Source organism: Camellia sinensis, chromosome 2 (genome assembly GCF_055761805.1).
Source record: "Camellia sinensis isolate YWXY chromosome 2, ASM5576180v1, whole genome shotgun sequence".
In the NCBI taxonomy this organism is placed as follows: Eukaryota; Viridiplantae; Streptophyta; class Magnoliopsida; order Ericales; family Theaceae; genus Camellia; species Camellia sinensis.
Genome location: NC_138962.1, coordinates 196,601,844 through 196,624,265, shown reverse-complemented (window position 1 = coordinate 196,624,265; position 22,422 = coordinate 196,601,844). Strand labels below are relative to the sequence as shown.

Here is a 22,422-nt window from a genome sequence, read left to right as displayed (position 1 = left end):
AGAGAGAGAGAGAGAAGCTATATTGTCCTTTCTTATTGTCTAGATTAATGCTACCCTTAACATATTTTTTATTATAATTTGTTTATTGTTTGATGTGGTAGACACATAATGATTGAATATTAATCAAATTATTTTGAGATTCATTGGAATAGTGATTGTAGGTGTGCCACATCGTATGGTAATCACAATATAGTAAAAAATATAATAATTCTAATATTATTTATAATTTAATGAAAATGTGGACTAGTTTGTGTCTACTGTCTAGTAGTTACAAAAAAGAAAAAGTTAGGGAGTATAAAAACTAATGTGAAAATTTATTAAAAAATAAAGTTTGTGGTGTAGATTCAAACTTAGTGTAATGAAATCACATCCAAAATAAATTTGGTCCACATTTCAAAAAATTTATTTTTGACTTTTTTTTTTAAGCAACTTTTTTGGGCTATGTAATATGATTGTTCAAAAATATCATAAGAAAAAGATAATGAATATATTATCTCACCTATTTAGGTGCCAATGGACTAGAGGCAATAACGAGCAGCAACCCGCAGACGCAGGGCATTAGCTACAGTCAGCAACAGTCGTCAGGTCTCTCTGATTCATTGTATTTACTTTTATGATTTTAAATATCAATCGATATGTATGATATCAACTTATACATATCAGTTTTAAATTTTCTTGATATTGATACATTTATCGATTGATACATATTGACTTTTTTTATTTCTTGATATTGATACACTTCAGTTTGCTAATGGTAATAAAAATTAGGGTGAAATACACTCATTGCCCTTGTAGTTTGCCTCTTATATAAATTTGGTCTTTGTAATTCTAATTGCATTGATTTTACCTTGACTTTGTCATATTTTGTCAATTTAGTCTAATTCATAACAATATTTAGTGTTGTACAAATTGTATATCTAAATAAATAAACAGATTCATATTTAATTAAATTTATATTACAGAACAAGAAATCTTGAATCTAAATCATGCAAGAGATTACAATTTGATGACAGAAATATTTAATCATGAATCTAAGGCCAAGTTTGGCATCTTCAAAAAAATTCAAAAAGTCACTATCCTATTTAAGTCACATCAACTTATTTAAGTCACATCACCTTTCTAACACATCACTTCAAACCCAATCAAAATCCAACCCATATTTCATAAAAAGTCAAAAAATGCACTTATTTAGTCTTCCCAAACTTGGCCTAAATCATGCTAGAGATTACAATTTGATGACAGAAATATTTAACAAGGTAAAATACTAAAATAAAATAGTAAATGAAGCAAAGTGAAGCCTATATGATATCACAGTCTACTTAAAACAGATTCGCCGCCTCACCATGGATGCTGGAGGTATGTCGGCGTTTGTCTTCCAGGAGATGATGGTTAGAACTTAGAACCCGCTAACGCAGAAGCATCTTCTGTTTAGCTCCGGAGAACTGACAATAGCAACACTCTCTTACACAGGAAGAAGATTACAGGAGCAGATTGACTGTATAGTATGAGAGCCAAAAATTCTGTGTTAAAAACTAAAAGAAATTGGTTTCCTTTTATACACAATGGGGGAAAGAGGAAGAGCCTCTTAGCCATGAAGGCTGACAACAAATGTAGTCAAAACTGCCCAATTACTCCTGCAAAACTAATGGAGTAATGCACCAAAACTAATGGGAAATAAGACACCATCTTAAGTGTAGAAGTTACACATAACGTACACGGGTGTATATATATAATAGCAGCCACCTAACAGACTTAGGTCAAAAAGATTAGGTTAGTGGACCACTAATCCAGTCCAGTCCAAACCTAACCCATTCCTCAAGCCTCAAGCCCCAAGGCCAAGCCCAAGATCCAAGATCTACAGACCCGGCCCGGCCCGGGCAAGCAGGCGGCGCACGCATGCGCACCCGTGTGGTAATTTTTGCATAATCAACTTGGACCATAGTTTTGGCCAAAACCCATCCCTGAAGCATCCATAATTCCCTTCCTTCGGCAAATTTGGATGCCTCAAAGGGCTCATGCTTTTATCAAAAACTTGGGATTTAAATACTATCAATGCTTTCCCCTACAATCAATGTGGGATAGGTGGTTATATACTATTCCCAATACCTCATTTATGATGCTAACTTTTTGAGACAATTTCTCATTCAATTCTCAATGATTTTTAGTCATTCTTTTTGTGGCATAAAGATCATGTTATAAAGAATGTAAACCCATTTGATCTCACATCAACCGGTGGTTAGGACCTACTTTAATTTCACATTAAAGTCACCATAAAATTATTTTTTTTCAACATTTAGAAATTGGACTGAAATCAAAGAGTAAAATCGTCAGTTCACTCTCATCAGAATGATCGAGGGGTTAGCATCCAATTTGAAATAGTCCATTTCTTTTCAGAACGGACTATTTTGCTCTAGATGTCTATTGAATTTCTTAACGAATATTATCGATTGGACTAAATTGATACAATCTGAAAAATTGCAGGGATAATATGTATAATTTATCCTAAAAATTACATGCATGTAGACTAGAAAAGTGTGATGGTCCACATCTAAGCTAAATCTAATCTATATATCTAAATTTTTTGGTTTTTAAGTATTTTTTGGGCTATGTAATATTATTGTTACAAAAATATCATTAAAAAAGGTAGTGAATATATTACCTCACCTCTTTAGGTGCCAACAAAGTAGTGACAAATCTCAGCACCAACCAGCAGACGCACAACAGTTTCTCGAGTCGGCAACTGTCATCAGGTCTTTCTAACTTCATTGTATTTCCTATGAGTTTAAGTATTTGAATCATGTCTTATATCGGTTGATACATGTTGATCTTTTTGTTTCTCGATTTGATACATTCCAATACATATATAGTAGTAATAAAAATTAGGGCAAAATCCAATTTACCCGCTTGTGGTTTGGCCCCATAGCATTTTATTGCCTAATCTTTAAAAAATAGCCAAAGATCTCCTATGTGGTTTAATTACTTTTTTCATCCAAATTTGATTGAAATTGTCATACACGCACCAATTTCGAGAGTTGGAATGATTTTTCATTTAAATGAAATTCAAATAATGTTGTAAAATGACATTTTTACCCATGTATTTGCATAATGAAATTTTTGCCCTTGTCGTCGTTGTCTTTTGCATACCATACAAACCCTAATAACTAGCCTTTACCTGTCGCCCCTATTCCCTTCCTAGCCCTAGCCTTGATCCCCTCTCCCAATTCTGACCTCCCCTATGATCCCCCTCTCCCCTCCCCAACCCCCTCGTCGTGATCCTCCCCGAACATGTTTTTGTTCGGGTTTTCTTTTGTGTTTACTCAACATTTTGCACAATTTAGTCTTTCTTTTTTTTTTAAAAAAAAAATAAAAATTAGAAAGTAGATAAACTAAAACAATTAACTTACATATGAAAAAACTTAACTAGAGGCAAAATTTTTTTTTGTCTAAAAATAGTTTTTGAAAAATCAAATCAAATAGAGTATCTATTTTGAAGTAATTTTTTGGGCTATGCAATATTATTTTTTCAAAAATATTATTAAGAAATGTAGTGAATATTATCTCACGTCTTCAGGTGCCAACAACATAATGAGAAACCCACCCAAGCATCAGCCCTCAGATGGACAATACCTTCTTCAGTCAACAACAATCATTGGTCTTTCTAACTTAATTGTATTTCCTATGATTTTAAATATTAAACGATATGTATTATATCGATTCACACATGTTGATTTTTTTGTTTCTCGATATTGATACATTCCAGTATACCAATTGATACGTTTAGATTTTTTGATTTCTTAATATTGATATGGTGATTATAAAAATTAGGGAAAAATTCAATTTAAACCCATGTGGTCTGGCCTCATAGCATTTTACCCTTTTATCATTCAAGGGTAGCCAAAGATCTCCCTTATGATTTTGGACAAAAGTGAAACTATTACATTTTTTGTCCAAATTGATTGAAATTGTCATAAATGCACAAATTTCGAGAGTTGGAATGATTTTTCATTTTTAAATGAAATTCAGTGTTGTAAAATGACATTATTACCCTTGTGTTTGCATAAGAAATTTTTGACCTTGTTGTCGTCGTCTTCTCCATACCCTAAAAACCATATCTCTAACAGCCAACGCTCTATGTTGCACCTATTCCCTTCCCAGCCCTAGCGCCAACCTTAGCCCTGACCTCGACTTCCATTTCTGACCTCCCCTGTGGCCCCCCTCTCTCCTCCCGAACCCCTTGTTGTGATCCTGTCTGCTATGAACCCCTCCCCGCAGCCCCCCCAACCATGACTTCCTCTCCCATTCTCATCCTCCACTGATCCACTGTATATAATTGTATATATATACATATGTGTGTATATTGTGTGTATATATGGTTAAATTAAAGTTTAGGTTAACAATTTTAGATAAAAGGTTAAATAAATTGGATTTAGTGTTAAAATAATTGGTTTAAGTTAGAAATTATATTTAAAGTTTAGGTTCATGGCCCTTGTTGTTTGCATCTTATATCAATTTCGTCATTGTAATTGTAATTGCTTCGATTTTACCTTTTTTTATTTATTTATCACATTATGTCAATTTAGTTGAATTAATAACAACATTTAGAAGCTAGATTGAAATCAAAGAGTAAAGTATTTTATTAACTCTCATCAAAATGATTGAGGGATTGGATTTATCAACAAAAATAAAAAAATGAATGAGGGATTGGCATCCAATTTGAAATGGTCCGTTCTTTTTGAACAGATTATTTTGCTCTTGATGTCTATCCAATTTTTTACGAATATTATCAATTGGATTAAATTAATATAATTTGAAAAATTGCGGGGACCATCGGGTATAATTTGGCCTAAAAATTGTATGCATATAAGAAGAGTGTGATAGGTCACATCTAAAATGAATCTAGTCTATACATCTAAAAATTGTTTTAATTAATTTTTTGAGCTATGCAAAATTATTGTAACAAAAATATCATTAGAAAAAGTAGTGAACATATTATCTCACCTCTTTAAGTGCTAACAACATAGTGACAAATTCGAATAGTAACCTGCAAACGCACAACCGCTTCTCTAGTCAACAACAGTCATCAGGTTTTTCTAAATTCATTGTATTTCCTATGATTTTGAATATCCATTCGTACATTATTATTATTATTATTATTATTATTATTATTATATTTTTGTGTTTGTCAATATTGGTACATTCTAGTATACCAATTGATATGTTTAGATTTTTTGATTTCTCAATATTCATAAATTTTAGTATATATATGGCGGCAATAAAAATTAGGGAAAAATCCAATTTTCCCTTTTGTGGTTTGGCCCCGTAGCACTTTACCCCCCTTATAGTTCAAAAATAGCAAAAAATCTTCCTTAGGGTTTTGGATTAAAGTGAAACGGTTACAATTTTTTCCACCAAATTGACTAAAATTGTCACTCAAATTTCGAAAGTTGGAATGATTTTTCATTTAAATGAAATTGAAATAATGTTGTAAAATGACATATCTACCCATGTGTTTGCATAACTTTGCCCCCGTTGTCATCTTCTTCTCCATACCTTACAAACCCTATCACTAACAACCAGCCTCTCCTTGTCACCCCTATTGCCTCCCTAGCTTTGGCTCTAGCCCTAATCCCCTCTCCCATTTCTGACCTCCCTTGTGAACCCCCCTCTCCCCTCCCCAACCCACTCGTCGCGATCCCTGTTGCCCCTATTGCCTCCCCAACTCTGGCCCTAGCCCTGATCCCCTCTCCCATTTTTGACGTCCCTTGTGACCCCCCTCTCCTCTCCCGAATCCACTCGTCGTGATCCCTTTTCCATCCTCATCCTCCCATGACCCATTGTATATAGTTGTATATGTATATATATTACTTTTATTTATTATGCATGTTAAATTAAAGATAAGGTTAAAATTTTAAAAAATAGGTTAATTACAATGGATTTTGTGTTAAATAATTGGTTAATTATATTTAAAGTTTAGATTCATTGCCCTTGTAGTTTCCCTCTTATATCAATTTGGTCATTCTAATTCTTATTGCATTGATTTTACCTTGACTTTGTTATACTATGTCAATTTAGTCCAATTCAGAATATGTAGAAATTAGACTGAAATGAAAGAGTAAAATAGTTAATTCACTCTCATCAGAATGACTGAGGGATTGGGATCCAATTTGAAATGGTCCGTTTCTTTTTGAACATACTATTTTGCTCTTGATGTTTTTTTTAATTTCTTAATGAATATTATCAACTGGACTAAATTTATACAATCTGAAAAATTACGGGGACCATAGGTATATGTATTGGCCTAAGGATTAGAAAAGTGTGATGGATCACATCCAAAATGAATCTAGTCTATACATCTAAAAATTTTGTTTTTAAGTAATTGTTTTGAGCTATGTAATATTATTGTTACAAAATTATCATTAAAAATGGTAGTGAATATATTATCTCACCTTTTTAGGAGTCAACAACATAGTGACAAATCCAAGTAGCAACCCCCAGACGCACAACTTCCGTAGCCAGCAACACTCATCAGGTCTTTCTAACTAAACTTGTATTTCTTGTGATGTTAAATATTGAACGTATATATTATGTCGGTTGATACATATTAATATTTTTGTTTCTTGTTATTGATACATTCCAGTTAAGGTTTTAAAAAGCAGCCACAACCGTTACGTAACGCCGTTATGTAACGGTTGTGGTGGTTACCGCCACCCGTTATGGCTACTGTAGCGGTGTGACAAAAATTCACATATGTAACGGCCGTTTCGGGGTTATGTAACGGCCGTAACGGTCCGTCATATACCGTTACACTATTTTACAATATTTTGAATAGCTTTCTTTTCCCAAAAAAAAAAAAAAACAACAAAAGCTTACAAAAAAATAACAAATACTCAAGTGATCCAAGTCCAAAGAAAAAATCTTGTATGGATTTTTTTTCTTTATAATTTTTTTTAAAAATTTTTATATCATTATATTAGCATGTAAAATAAAAATATATAAACAATTATTGTATTTATTTTTATAATCATTTTATTTGATATTTAATTATAAATATTTTTTTTTATTTTGTCACTGTAATGTGTTGTCTAAAAATGTCTTTAAAAAATAAATTAAATCAGTTACTCAAAAATAATTTTTATGGCACAAATTTTATTTTTATAATCATTTCATTTAATAATCGTGAATATTTTTTATTCAGTTAGTTCAGATATTGGTAAAAAATAATTTGTAGATATTTAAAATTAATTATTCTTTTTTTTTTTCATTATTCTTAAAGTCATTAACTATTGAAATAAAATGTAAAAAACTCATAATTTGAAAATATGAAATATATTGGATCATACTTAAAAATTAACAAAAATTGATCAAAATCTATTTGAAACCCCAATAAAGGTGACTTTGAAAAAAGAAAAATATGTATCGGTAAGTTTTCTTCAAATTGTGCAAAAAATAAAAAAATTCACGGTTTTAGTTACTACAACCGTCACACTACAGCCTTTACACCCCGCAATCACAACCACACCACTGCAACCGTTACGGCAACCGCTTTTCGAAACCTTGATTCCAATATTCCAATTGATACATATTGATTTTTTGATTTTCAATATTGATACATTCCAATATATATATCGAATTTACTCCTTTGTGGTTTGGCCCCGTACATTTTTGCCCATGTGTTCGCTGAATGCAATTTTTGCCCGTCATCTTCTTCTCCATACCCTACAAATCCTAACGCAAACAGCCAGCCCTAGCCCTGACCTGCTCTCCCATTTCCGACCTCCGCTTCCACATCCCTCTCCCTCCCCAGCCCCCTCGTCGTGATCCCCTCTCCCATTCTCATCCTCATTTCACCCACCATATATAATTGTATATACATTTTTGTTTATATATTACGTATATATATAGTGTGTATGTATGGTTAAACTAAAGTTTAAGTTACAAATTAAAAAAATAGGTTACATATAAATGATTTAGTGTTGAATAATTGGTTTAAATTAGAAATTATATTTATAGTTTACGTTAAAATTGAAAAACAGGTTGAGTAAATAGGATTTAATGTTAAATAATTAGTTAAGTTGTAAACTATATTTAATATTTAGGTTAAAAAATTTAAAAATAGGTTAAGTAAATAGGATTTAGTGTTAAATAATTGCTGAAGTTAGAAATTATTTTTAAAATAATTGGTTAGGATTTAGGGTTAATGAATTTGATTTGGAAGTTTTTTTTATTTTATTTTATTTTTTTTTATAAATAGAAGAGATTGAGAATAGGAGGAAAAGGAATAAAACATAGGGGTATGAAGGTAACTTTACACGACGTTTGTGGAGCTGACGGTTACACTTCAGTACGAAACCTTATGGATGGTGTCTGGCTATTTTTGAATAATATGGGGTAAAGTGCTACAGATCAAACCACAAAGGGATAAATTCATTTTTCCCTAAAAATTATATGTATATTGACCAGTTCATAGTTTTTTAGTTGATTCAGGACTTGATTCATAACCAATAAAGCCAGTTCACAGCCAGCTCGACTGCTGCAAACCTCTTTTCCCAGTTGATGGATTTTTAAAAATTTACAACTGAATCACCTGATATCTCTTGATACACCCAATTCTGCTATTTAAAACCTTGATTTCTATGTGATATTGTGACTTTGTGAGTGACTAAAGACTGTTTCTTGCAGAGGCCAAACAACAAAAAGAGCATACTGTCTTCTAACTTTTTTTGTGAGAAATAATAGTAAGTTTTTATGAAGAGTCCCTGTATTCATGGTTACAATTTTTTGGCTGAGAAAAGGAATCAGACCATTGCTTTCCATTTTGTTAGTTTAGCATTAATTGCTACTTCATCAATCTTATTGATTAGCCTATATGTATTTGTTGTATTTGTCGGTACTTCGTTATGGACTGGATTAGTTTTTCTACTACATATCCTTAGTTCTCTCATCTATTGAATGCTCTTGGAGTAATGTTCTATACCTTATGTTACCGCCCCCCCCTCTTGTTTTCCTTCGATGCTTGCTGTATATCTCTGTTTAATATCATGTAGGTATGACAATGATTTCTTAACAAAGAATCAATCTTAAATATCCACAGTAATACAAAATGGTGACAAAAAAAAAAAAAAAACCAGTATGGCATTTTCATTTTTTTATTAATTTTTATTCATGCAGCTCAACAGGAAAGTTTAAAGCCTGGTGCATGGGAAAAGATCTTGGAATTCATTAGGATTGGGAAAATGATATTCATGGATTTCAAGTTCTTGTTTCGGAAAGATGGAGGTGGAGGTGGAGGTGGAGGTGGTGGTGGTGGTGGAGGTGGAGGTGGAGGTGGAGGTGGTGCTGGTGGAGGTGGAGTTGGAGGTGGACGTGGACGTGGAGGTGCAGGTGGTGGTGGTGGAGTTGGACGTGGACGTGGAGGTGGACGTGGAGGTGAACTGCCAAGCGACGAGTATCTTGAAGTGGCATTCCTCCTTTCCATGGTGCTGATGGTGGCTATACGACTAATGCGCTTCTACGTCATGCAATGTTGAGTATACTACGATTACTACACGCTTTGTCATTTGTTATTCATAAATCTGAGAATGCAGAAACCAAACAAAGAACTGGACACGGAAAATATATACTAGAGAGGATTGTTTAGAAGTGGATCCCACCTATAAATCTTGTAAAATTCTGTCCATTCATATATTTTTTGTTGTCCAATTCTGTGTCTGATTTTCTGTGTTCTTGGACTTATTTGCCGACGTGCGTGACTGTGCTTTGTTGTCATAAAACAGTAGACAATTTTACCAAAGGGTGACATGCACCTCTAAAACATGATGGTTTGTAATTTTGTTATGCCCTAAATGCTTGGACTTTCTAGTGTGTTTAAAGTCCATTGGGACTTATTGCTTGTTGCTGGGTAGTTTGTTCACCCTTTAGGTTTGTGCTTTACAGAGAGCTAACTCTTTGGGTTGTTTTTCTAGAGTCACTTTGTGTTTCTATTACCTATATGTAATAATGAAAACAGCACTAGTGGCTTCGTTTTATTTATTTATATGTAGTTGGTTCTTTATTCCTATATACTTATTGGTGCTCAATTGTTTTATGGGTAAATTATAATAGTAGTCTTTGCATTTTGTTTCATGCGTCATTTTAACCTCTACAGTCTCAATTAACTCAATTTTGATCTTACATTTTAAATTTTGTATTAATTTGGTCTAAATGATAATGTCTTTAGGGTTTTTGACAAAAAATTATCAATGAGTTTGTTAAGATTAAGTCGTTGAATTGATGAAGTTTATAATTTTTACTTCTAAAAGCGTAACACGTGTTGCTTATGTGTGCATTTGTCAAAAAATGTTAACAATTAGGAGACAATAAAAAATTCAAGATTAAAATTGAGTCAATTAAAATTATAGAGATTAAAATAATATAAGAACCGAAGTATAAGGATGAACCGTGTTATTTCCTTTATTCCTATTTCTTTATAGCATCCCTAAAGATCCAACTGAAACACATAATACTTTAATGCACCTCCCTGCATAGAGACTGTTTGGTGCACTTTATGGAAATGTTTATAATTTTTTTTTACTTTAAAAATTTGAATAAAATTGTTTGGTGTAGCTTTTGGTTAGAATTTATTAGAAAATAATATACTTGAACGGTTGATTATTGAAATGTAGTGCAGATGCTTTTAATTTTTAATTATTAGCATTCAGATTGGTAGAAATTACACCAAACATCCACATAATCTTTGTGCATCACCTCTAAACTACTAATCAAAAGAGTTCTTACCCAAAACAAGAACAGAGCAAAAAAAAATTCAGAGTATTGGCAACCCATAATAAGTAATACAATTTTGCATGTAAATAAAACTAATTAAAGAATTAGATATAATCCCCGAGGTGAGACTCAAAAAACTGTACAAATATGTGATTATGTGATCCATTTTTGCGTTTTTAGAATTTTCCTATTTAATAGGGTATTTAATATAAAATTTTATTTAATTATAGTGAGATTTAAAGCATTTATAATAGATGTGTTAAAAATGTTAGTTAAAGCGCATGTTATAATAAACAAACAGGCAAATGTGAGGTTCAATTTTATGTGTCATTTATTTGTTAATTTAATAAGTGGATGGATATTTTATTACTAATTAAAATGTATATTAGGTTAGAATGGAACCACTTGAGTATGTAAAATTTGAAGAACAAAAAGTACAAAAGCAACTGTGTGGAGTTTCAAGTTATGTTTAGTTGAATTGGGAAATGGTGAAATAAAAGAGTAAGTGAATCCAAAAGACAAAAAGTGAAATTGTATTTCCCCTTCACCTTCTTTTCCCCTATGCTTCATATTCTAACGAAACAAAAAATCAGATTGGTTTTCCTTTTCCCTTTTCATTTCTCTCATCAAATCCTCCTAAACACAATCTTTGTCTACCATTTTATTACCTACCACCTTAGGTTGGGTTTGGTAGGAGGATTTGATGATAGAAATGAAAAAGAAAATGGAAATGCAATCTGCTTTTTGTTTGGTTATAATGGTGAAAAATCTAAAAACCCTCGAGATATTGATTTGTGATTATGTTTTAATTTTAAATAGTAAATATCAGTCCCAATCAAACAATCAACAACAAATCAACGTGAAAAAAATAACAATTTGAGCACCTCCAATTGTGCTAAAAATCACAGGTCAAAGTCACAAAAAATCCACTAAGAAGACAAAAAGGAACCTATGAGTACCCTCAATTATCTATCGAATCCACGCTTGAATTAAACCAAACTCGATGTGCCTCTTCCACCACTGTCTTTACCTTGGAATTGCTTTACCCAACGTTGAATCCACAACGCCGATGTCAAATCCACGACGATGAGCCACTCTAAAATCTATCAAAGCTTCATATAACGAATCTGGTTTAGACCTGACCCATTTATTACTTTTGAATATGGGAATCCATATTTGTAACTATTGTTCATTTCATTTTCATCTTGTTGCAAGTCGAGTTTGGTTGTTTTGAAGTTACTGTTGTGTTTGGAACAGGTTGGAAGTTAGTTTTTCTAAAGAGTTGTTGCCCAAATTTCGCTTGTTCGCTCGAGCGATCATTCTTGCGCTCAAGCAGTCTTTTTCAGTCAGTAAAACTTCTAGAAGTAGAGCATCTTCGCTCGAGTGGTGTTTCTTGCACTCAAGTGGTCTTTTGCAGGTTTAAACTTCTAGGAGGGGGTCATTGTGTTGGAACAATTTTCTATGTAAAATGAATAATGAAACAAATCAAACAAATAAAATAAATTACTTACCGAATTTATTTTACCAAATAAATATTTAAAAGATCAAGTCGAGTGAGTGACACTTTGTTCTTAAGACAGATTCGCCCCGCTACGGTGCTTACGGATAAAAGGCGTCTATCTCCCAGGATGCAATGATCTTCACAAATTATAGTAGCACTCCAAACAATTTGTAGGGCGAAGCAATCCTATGTTCTCTAAATTTTTTCTAAAATTATATGAAGAACATATATGTAACAAAGCAAAATCTGGACAGCAAAATTGAATTTTTTTCCAGTACCAAAGACTGCTGGAAATGGCTGTATTTATAGACAAACCAAAGTTGTCCAAACAAGTTCAATTTGAATCGAATAGGTGCAGATTTGAATGAATAGATACAGTTTGAAATCAAACAGATCTGGTGGCAGATTCAAACAGATAACTGATGCTAGTTTAAATCTGTAACTGTTGGGTAGTTTTTGACAGTTTTAAAACTGTAAAAACAGTTTGAATCTGTTAGGAATTTCGGGCTGAAGGAGGTAAAATTTGGACAGAAAATTAAATTCAATTTTAGCACAAAATTGGAATTTAATTTCATTAAGAATTTCTAGAAAAAATTCAACCCGACCCACAACCGCGCTCGGCACGACTCAGCAGGCCGGACGGCGGCGCGCGCGCGCATGTGGTGGTTTGAGCCAAGGTTCTATTTATCCATAACTCCTCTATTCTACAAACTTGGGGTGCCCCTTGGGGCCCAACCCGAGTGTTGCCACCTAAAACTTATATACATATATAAGTTCTCTTAAGTTTCCAACATGGGACAAGCTTTACAAGGAAACCCACATTTAATTCTTTAATTGTCCATTCCACGAACCCGAAAACGACGTCAGGTTCCCATTCACTCATAAATGGTTTTGACGAACTGTTTTCACCGTGTGACTTGCCATGCAGCAAGGAACACGTTACCTCTTTGGACCCACCTTAAAAGACATGTGGACCCCACTCAAATTTTGGCTCAAAGTTAGCCCAAAATAAGCCTGTAAAAGCATATTTTTCCAACACATTGTACGCTCGAGCGGTGACTTTGGTCACTAGATCGGTGTCACTCATTGTGTCTTACGCTTGAGCAGTGTTTTGGTCGCTCGAGCAGTCTGCGCGTATTTCAGTTTGGAAAGACGACTTTTTGAGTCACTTTTCATTTCCTCTCTCTCTAAAACACTCCAAACCCTAGTTCTTTATTCTCTCTCTCTCTCTCTCTCTCTCTTTAGAACTTGTCTTCAAACCTCAAATACTCTATCATCCGTTAATTTCTCCACCCTAGTCCTTTGGAGAAAAGGTAGAACACGTCGAGAGCTTCGTTTTAATTGGAGAGAAATTCGTTTTCGACTCTGCCAAACTCTTGTCTTCAAACTTTGAGGTAGGGATTTCTTCAACCTTTGGTATAATTTTTACCTTAGTTATTTGTCCATTGAAAGAGTAGCAATTTGGAAATTTTGGGTAAAACCTAGGTTTGATTTTGAAATATAAAATAGGGATTTTCAAATGGGTTCTTGAGAAATATTGTGGGAATGTGTTTATGCTTGAGTTATATTACACTACAACAAAAGTAACCTATGGTGACGAAAAGTAGTGAAGAAAATAAATTTCGTCACTAAATAAGAATAATCTGTGACAAATTATAAAATTTTGTCACATATAATAAAAAATAAAAATAATAGGTGATGAAATTTATTTTCGTCAACAAACATTTTTTTTTAGGTGAGGAAATATTAAGTTTCGTCACCAAAGGTTTTCCCGCTAATTCTTGTTTGGTGGCGCCAAAATTTTGAAACTTTTGGTGAGAAAAAAATTTGTCACAAATTATAAAATTATTAGTGAGGAATATATTTTCATCACTAATAATTTTATATATATATTTTTTGAAAACTTGATTTTAAATATTTGAAGAACATTTGGTGAGAAATATATTCTTATCACTAATAATTTTTAATATTGTGAGATTTTTTAGTGAGGAAATTATTTTGTCACTAATTTTGAAAGGAAAATTTTGACATATTTGGCGGTAATGAAAAAAAATAGACTACTAACTTTTTCCTCTTTTTATTTTTATTTTTATTTTTTATATATCAGTTTTCCTATCTCCTCTCTCTCAAAACAAAACACAAGTTAATTAGCTCTCTAAATAACCTATGATGACGAAAAGTAGTGAATAAAATAAATTTCGATACTAAATAAGGATAATCCGTGACGAATTATAAAATTTTGTCACATATAATAAAAATGTAAAAATAATAGGTGACAAAATTTATTTTCGACAATAAAAACTTCTTTTAGGTGAGAAAAAAATAAATTCGCCACCAAAGATTTTCCCTCTAATTTTTTTGGGTAGCGTCAAAATTTTGAGACTTTTGGTGAGAAAAAAAGTTGAACGTGACATGTGATTTGGACTATGTCAATCTATGTTAAAATGTAAGTTTTTAATTTTGTTTATAAAAAATTAACACAATAATTACCTTTTGTGTCTTTACACATAATAGTCAATTAAAAAATCAAAGTTATTATGGTACTTTATTAGCTAAAGTACGCATATGTATAATTATGGCTCACTTTAAGAACGTAAAATTTTAATTTAATCAATTTATATTATTATCAAACTAATCTTTACATATATGTTATATATATATATATATATATTTTTGCAGGGTTTACAGGATCTCCAGTCTCATGTTACCAAATTCAGAATTTATATGAATTTTTGTTTTACAGATTTTTTAGTTAAGATTAGTAAATATTATATTTTTTTAAAGATTTGTACATATACTTCATTTATCAAATACATTAATATCAACTGTTACATTGTACATAATTACTAATCATATGATTTATATGTATATTATTAAAAAAAATAATATAAAATTAATATTATAATTCAAAAAGCGATTGCACATCGCATGTGCCCGGCCGTGTGTATATATATATATACACATTGGTTAGATGTGCCAAAGTTAGATGCTCTCTCAATCGAAATCTAAAAAACCCAATCAAAAAATTCTCTCCGATTCTCGAAATTCTCTGTTTCCTCGAATTCAAACCGTAGTTCTTCGTTCGAACATTCGAAGATCTATTGCAATTTAATAGTTGTTGTTGATCATCGATTGCGTGAAAGGGCTTCGAGATTGTTCAACGGAATGATGGATCCTGAATTGATGAGACTCGCCCAGGAGCAGATGAGTCATGTCGCCCACTGAGATGGCCAGGATTCAACAACAGGTCACCATCTTTTGACCTCCTTTCTCTGTATTCGATTCAATTATGGTTGTAGATTCAAGAGTTTGGGAAAACCCATGTGCAATTGAATATAATTTTGATAAATTAAATGTCTGATGTTTCTGGGTTTGTTAATATTTGCTATAATTTGGATATATATAGTTTTTTTTTTTTTTTGGTTTATTTGGTTGTTGTTCATGTTAGATTTGAAATTGGTTCAAATTGAAAGAGTAAAATCATGAGTACTATCTTTCTTTTCCCTTTTTAGCGTTTCATATTGTAAACGAGTTGAGTCGATTCAAGTCGAGCGAGTAGTAGGTTGTCAAAGCTTGGTTTGAAAACTCAACAGGCAAGAAAATATGTTCAAGCTTAATTTGTTTACCATTATAATCGATTTGGTTCAAATAGCTTATTTTTTTCATAGTGCATATAATGGAGTAGATTGATCAAGTTGTCACCATATTATTTTTTTTTCATAGGAAGACTCATTTTATGCAATTCTTGCCTCTTTGGTACTGCATACTTACGATAATACAATGCCCAATTTTGCTTAACCCTTTCGTCATGGCTTACCATTATCATGAATACCCCCACATTGACTTGATTTATCTTGTTTATCCCTAAATTACGGATATAAAGCTGTCAGAACACTTGAAAAATTAAAGATGTAAACAAAAGCTCTACTAGTTGATACGATGGTCACTTTATACCATGATTGTCATTATATGTCTTGCATTATTGCCAACATTGCAAATTTGACTAATTGATTAGGTTTAAACTGCTAAAAGAGTTACTTATTAGAAAATTACTCCTGCTTGCAAATACATACATGACGAAAACCAGAAAAGAAAAACTCAGTGTCAGCTATGGTTAGGTAGCTTATTTATTGATATTTAACCAATGCATATGGTAATCCAGCCTGAAAAAGGCATTTGAAAATTCGCTTTAAAGCCTCAAAATCCATCTCAATTAACTAGACAAGGTTTGTTGAGGGAATACCAGTCAGTGGTTGCAAACATTAGATGCAAATATTGAGAACTTTGAAGTTATTCATGTAGGTTTTCCTTGTTCTTGCCACTGCACCTGCACCAAATTCCTTCAAGAATATTATAGAGAGTTAATAGCATTAGTATAACACACATTTTCAGGCTCACAGCACTCAACCCACTATATCTGAACTCACATACCTCACTCTTGGTAAGCATCCTCCTGTACCTGCAGCTGTAACAGATATAGATATAAAGATTAGTACACCTCCCTGTAGAGCCTCTCATCACACAACCCTCAATTGCTAACTCACCAACACTCAACCCTCTAAAAGCTACACTCCACTCAATTTAAGAATGGTGGCTGGGAGCCTCCATTCTTGCTGAAACCAATCATCAGTGGGTGAATTCTTGATGTTCTTTAAGGCCAGACACCTGTATCTAACCATGCATATGATACTCTAAAGGACAACCTCTTCAGGCTTCCTTTCTTTATTGAACACCCTGTTATTTCTTTCCAACCAGATTTGATAAACAGTGCAGCAGAAGCCAAGTTTCTTAATAATGGTAGATAGAGATTTACCCTTGCAATCTCTAGCCACCATACCCACCCAATCATTCCAGCTATTACAAGTCCAGTTCACATTGCATTTCTCACATTGCATTTCCCAAGGATAGCAGCCCAAATTTTAGAGGAAAAAGGGCATTGAAAAAACAAGTGGTTATGATCTTCCCCAATCTGCCCACACAGAGGGCATGTGGGGGCAATGTTAATGCCAAATATAGTAAGCCTATCACTCGTATTGAGTTTACCAAGGATAGCCATCCACACAATAAAGCTAACTTCAAGTATGGAATGAGGGCCCTAGAGTAATCCAGCCCATTGATTCTTAGGCCACTTGGAAAGCCATTGCTGCCAGGCAGACCCAATACTAAACTTACCATCCTTATTAGGAGCCGAAATAACTTTGTCAACCCTCAACGGGGAAGGTGTCAAATCAGGGGGAGTGGTAGAGATGATCTCTTGTACCTCCCAAGAGGATTCATTGGGCCACTGCCACCCACTATCAGTCACAATAGACCTAACTTTAGAATTCTATCAAGAGTAGTATCATAAATGAGCCTATCCCCATACTTAGACCATAGCGAATCTAATGGTTGCCAATTGTCATACCAGAGAAAGGTATTCTCACTAGAGCCTATCAAACATTTGATCAGAGGGTATATGAGGCTCCTACGAGAACAGTTTCCTCCAAACCCATGAGGGATTACTAGGGACCCTGACTCTCCAAAAACTATAGCCTTTTAAAAGGTAGGATTTAACCATTGGCACCACATGGATTGCTCACCCCCCGAAACAAGGAACCAAATGTGTTTAGACACAGCAGCTAGGAAAAAATGTGGTACTACATGTTGCATTGTTTTGCCATGTTTCAAAGAATGAATAATACAGATTTCGCAAAGACTTGAACCCTAGATCAATGTTCTTCCATAATTATTGATAAGTCATATTTACAAGCTACAACACTTCTAACAATTTAATATTTATGAAAGTATAAACAATTTTGAGATTAGCATCTAAATCTTCTTAGCAAGAATGATAAAAAAGCTAGCATGTAATGAAAAATTAAATTTGAAATATAGATGAATCAATTTTGTAACATTAGTACCATCTGCAAGGAAAAACTAATCTTAAGAAAGGTCTGCCCTCTTTACACCATCCGTAGAAGTTGACAGAGCAGCTGGATTGATTGCAACTCCTGTGACCAATCAAAAGAAATAGCCAGCTACAGGGACTATAATGCATTCCCCATCCATAATGATCAACATCATGGAGTTTCTTAAGAAACAAGGTTTTAAAGGACAATTTAGAGGAGGAGGTATCCCATGAACTCGTACATCGCCTTTTTGGTAAGTCTAGCTTGTTTATCTTTTTATTTTTCTCATGTTGGTTAGTATATACTAGTTAAAGTACAGTAGTTTGACTACTTATTAACTAAGATGTAACAAGTTTGAAGATGTATTTAATGAAAATAGATTCATTATCAAAATTCTTACTTAGCATGACCCTAGTTAAAATACACACTAACCAAAGTAGAGACAAGACTATGTGTTTACTTTTTTGTGTATTTTTGCTAGGCAGTGTTGGAGTTGCTCTAAGTTAGTGATGTGATTAATAATGAGTGTGTCTTTGATTGAGTTTTTCACAGTAGAAGAAATGAAGGAACATTTATTGAGTCTCAGGCAGTGGGTTGGTCAAGTTTGTATATCACTTTATGATTGTTGCTGTTTTGTATATATCATTAGGATGATTTAGCATAATAAGGACTTTTAATAGGTGGTGGCACACATGATGTATATGCATATTGATTGAATTTAAAATCTAAGAAGTGTAACAGTTTTTCAATTGTGGAAATAGTATGGTTAATGTAAAATTTTAGTTTCCATGCTTGGCTCCAAAGTTTGTGAAACCGAATCTGGGTGCAAATGTGATGCGAAAGATAAAAGGAATACTTACATTTTAATTGCAGAAATCCAGTGCATGACTCATTTGTACTTTCTTCATTTGTCCTGCTTTCTATATGGTTGAATGTTTTCTTCAGTACATTAAGAATTGGAAAAATCATATCAAATTATATCTCTCAAATCCGTCTATAGCTATAGCAATGTGCAATTTGGAAGGCCAGATGAAACTTGAAAGCAGCGAAAATGGAAAATACTTCGCTCAACAAAGCCACCATAATTAATGTCTTCTTTTTCTAGCAAAAAATGGAACAGTAAAGAGGAGAACATAGCCTTCTCAGGAATGCAACTGTCATGAGAACGTGGCCTTTGGAAAGTGGTTTGTTAAGTTCACTGCTTTATAAGGTTTTGTGTATTACATGTTTACCCCTATGGGTAAAATGCCAAAGTCATTAAATAGTATGGTTTTTTGGTCAACAAAACTACCATGACACAACTTCCAGAAAATGTGGACACCAAGTTGAGGCTTCCCATTATATATTAGTATAGATTGATCCATTTGAAGGTTTTCCCTATACTCAACCTAGTGAAGCCACATTTCAACCACTTTGTCTTGGCTAAAGAAGTCTTTTCTTGAGATCATGTGCTTTCTCACAACTTACATTCATATCTATTGGTCTATCTCTTGTTCTTAAGGCTTCAACTTCTCCCTCTTAGTGGTGCTGTCCTTGTTATTTGACACAAACATTCAATTCGTGTTAGCCAACCAATCATATATTGTCTTCATTGTGCTCAATTGGACTATATAAGAAGCAAAAGAGGAATATTTAGCAAACTTTATTTTTAGCTGGTGCTAGCTTGAGTTGCGTACCAAAGCACTCGTATTTTCATATTCTTTTCATATTTTTTTGTTTTTCTCCTTTTCTTTTTAGCTCATCAAAATTATGACTATCCTTGTTACATGATTCTATGAATTTTTAATAATACAGCCTTATGTTGTAATTCTTTCAGTTCGACTGAAAGTATGCAAATATCCAGATATACGAAACTAGTTCAAAGAAGAGTTTTTTGGATTTTAAATTATATGATTTTGAATCATTATTTCAAATATCTCTAGAATTCTAAACCCTTTAATCCAAACACACTCTTAGCTTATTAGAGTGGTTTGTGACTGCATACGCCCCAGGAAAAAGTTTTTTTTGGGCCTCATAGATGTGCTCTTAAAGCTGTCATGGCTTCTGCTGCTTCCACTCAAAACTTAATGTATGCTACTTGTGAATTGTCTCTTGCTGACAAAAAAAAAATATTTGTGCAAATCTGTAAGCCATTTTACTTGTTCTTGCAGATTGGATTACTCTGCGCATACATTATCAAAAAGTTGTACTTTGGTAGGTATGTAAATGCTGGTCTTTTGATTTGCCTCATTTTGTTTCTCTGGAAAATCATGTTTTCATTTTCGCTTTATTTATTAATTTAATTGAGTCTCCAGAGGCAAGTGCTTCTGCATTATTATTATGCGAGTGTCCAAATGAATGAATATAGCCCATTGTCGTGAATCAAATGTACCTCAATGCTACGTTATATTTTACCATTAGTGATAGTGATATATGGTATTCTTGCAATCTTTTGGCATCTTATGTTATCCGTGTTGCTTTGTTATCAAGGATCACCTCAACTCTTTGAAGTTTTGATTTGTTAGATGCATTTCTACTAAATTGGTTTATAAAATAAAATTATTTATATATGAGTTTAGATGTAATTGATAATATATTAATGTTTTCTTTGTTTATTTTCTTTGCAGATTGGTTTTTGATAACGTTTGGAAGTATACTTGCAAATGAAGATCAACTGTTGAATTTTGTTTCCTGAACTGATACTTAGTTGTAGTTGCAAATCAAGATTGAGTGTTGATTTTTTTTGTGGATTCCACGTTAGTTCATTTTAGGATTTGCTTTGATGGTTTTTTTGTTATACTTAATGGTTTATATTATTAAAGTTGTTTGATGGATATATTTGATTTATAATATAAATTGTTTACTGAATTTTTTTGTGGAGTGATGTATAATAGCTAGTGGATTTCTTAATACAATTAAAAAGCTATTGGGATATGAGCAGGGATATTTGTGAAATAATAATTGAAATTGAAATTGAAATTGAAATATAAAATATGGTACATATTTAGTGACGAATTTATTTCGTCATTTGTACTTGTTATTATGACAAAATGATTATTCGTCGTTAATAAACATTTTTTTGTGACAATTTATTACAGCACATATATGAAAATTTTCATTGATTTTGTTGTTTGGTGACAAAATATATTTCGTCATGTAGATAAATATATTTGTGACAAAATAAATTTCATCACGTATATAAATATATTTGCGACGAAATATATTTCGTCACCCATGTATGACTTTTGGAGACGAAAAATTTCGTCACCTTTGCATCTTACTGTGACGAAATTATTTCCTCATAAATGATCAACATTTGTGACAAATTTATTCGTCATCTAAAATTATAAATATGGTACTGAATAATTATTTGGTGACAAAAATGAGAATTTTTGGCGACAAAATCTTGTTTTATTGGTGACAAAAAATTTCGTCACTGAACTAATTTCATTGGTGACGAAATTATTTTTCGTCACGGTGGTTTTTAGTGACAAACATTCAATGACGAAACTGGTGACGAAAATATTTCGTCACAAATATCTATAGTGACGAAATTAGCTCTTTCGAGACAAAAAAATTCCGTCATTCAAAACCCAACTTGTTGTAGTGTTAAAATGGTGGATTTCCTTACTTAAAACTGGATTTTGAAAGTAAAGGGAGTTTTGTTCCAAAATCATGGATATTGGGGTTGTGAAAGAAAATGGAAAAGATGTTGGGTTTTAAAAGGATGGAATAAATGTGTATGTTGGTGATGATGGTAGAGTTGGATATGTAGTACACTCCCATTTGAAAATGATGAGATTATATCTTTTATTGAAAATTATCTGTTGAATAGAAATACCTGTTTTGGGCTATTGGTGGAATATAGTTTTGATTGTTGTAGAAATTGCATGAGAATTAGGTAAATTGAAACTAATTACTCATACATATTGCACTTGGCATTGTTGCATATTTAAATATTGAAAATGTATTGTTTGAGAAAATGGGTGAATACTTTGGTGAATCTGGTTAGGGGGTGTGGTTATGGTTATTATGTTGGCTTGTGTGTTCTTGGTAAAAGTCCAGAAACCCGGGCGATTAGGTGCCAATCCTTCCGGTTAGTACCAGTAAAATGGCTTTGGTAGTACTTGTACAGCCTATTGACAGACACGTACCTAGAGATTTCCAGTGTTTTGTATCCATTGCCCTGTTTTCTGATATAAGAGATTATTTTCATGAATTGCTATATAATCTGGCATTGCATTGTTTTGAGTTGAAAATGTAAAATGTTTGACAAATGACATTGCATATGCA

General features: G+C 32.8%; 1 protein-coding gene and 1 long non-coding RNA gene across 9 annotated transcripts in view; both read left to right on the top strand.

The window, feature by feature from the left end:
• The window catches only part of LOC114292579 (uncharacterized), a 328,443-nt gene that overhangs the window by 10,497 nt on the left and 295,524 nt on the right, over nucleotides 1–22,422 (top strand). For 2 of the 8 annotated variants that reach the window (XM_028236570.2, XM_082916525.1), the window contains exons 6-9: nucleotides 508–585; nucleotides 2,673–2,750; nucleotides 6,455–6,529; nucleotides 9,169–10,057. The exons of 1 other annotated variant lie outside the window; for it this stretch is intronic. In XM_028236570.2, the coding sequence (XP_028092371.2) occupies nucleotides 508–585; nucleotides 2,673–2,750; nucleotides 6,455–6,529; nucleotides 9,169–9,527 (590 nt within the window). In that variant the 3' untranslated portion in view covers nucleotides 9,528–10,057. Of the gene's footprint in view, nucleotides 1–507; nucleotides 586–2,672; nucleotides 2,751–6,454; nucleotides 6,530–8,679; nucleotides 8,736–9,168; nucleotides 10,058–22,422 lie in introns of those variants that run through there. 5 more of the 8 variants (XM_028236571.2, XM_082916526.1, XM_028236575.2 and 2 more) reach the window with 4 other exon arrangements.
• On the top strand, nucleotides 15,153–20,997 carry LOC145820529 (uncharacterized). Its single transcript, XR_014362251.1, has 3 exons — nucleotides 15,153–15,509; nucleotides 20,301–20,347; nucleotides 20,757–20,997. It is a non-coding gene; the product is annotated as an uncharacterized LOC145820529 (long non-coding RNA).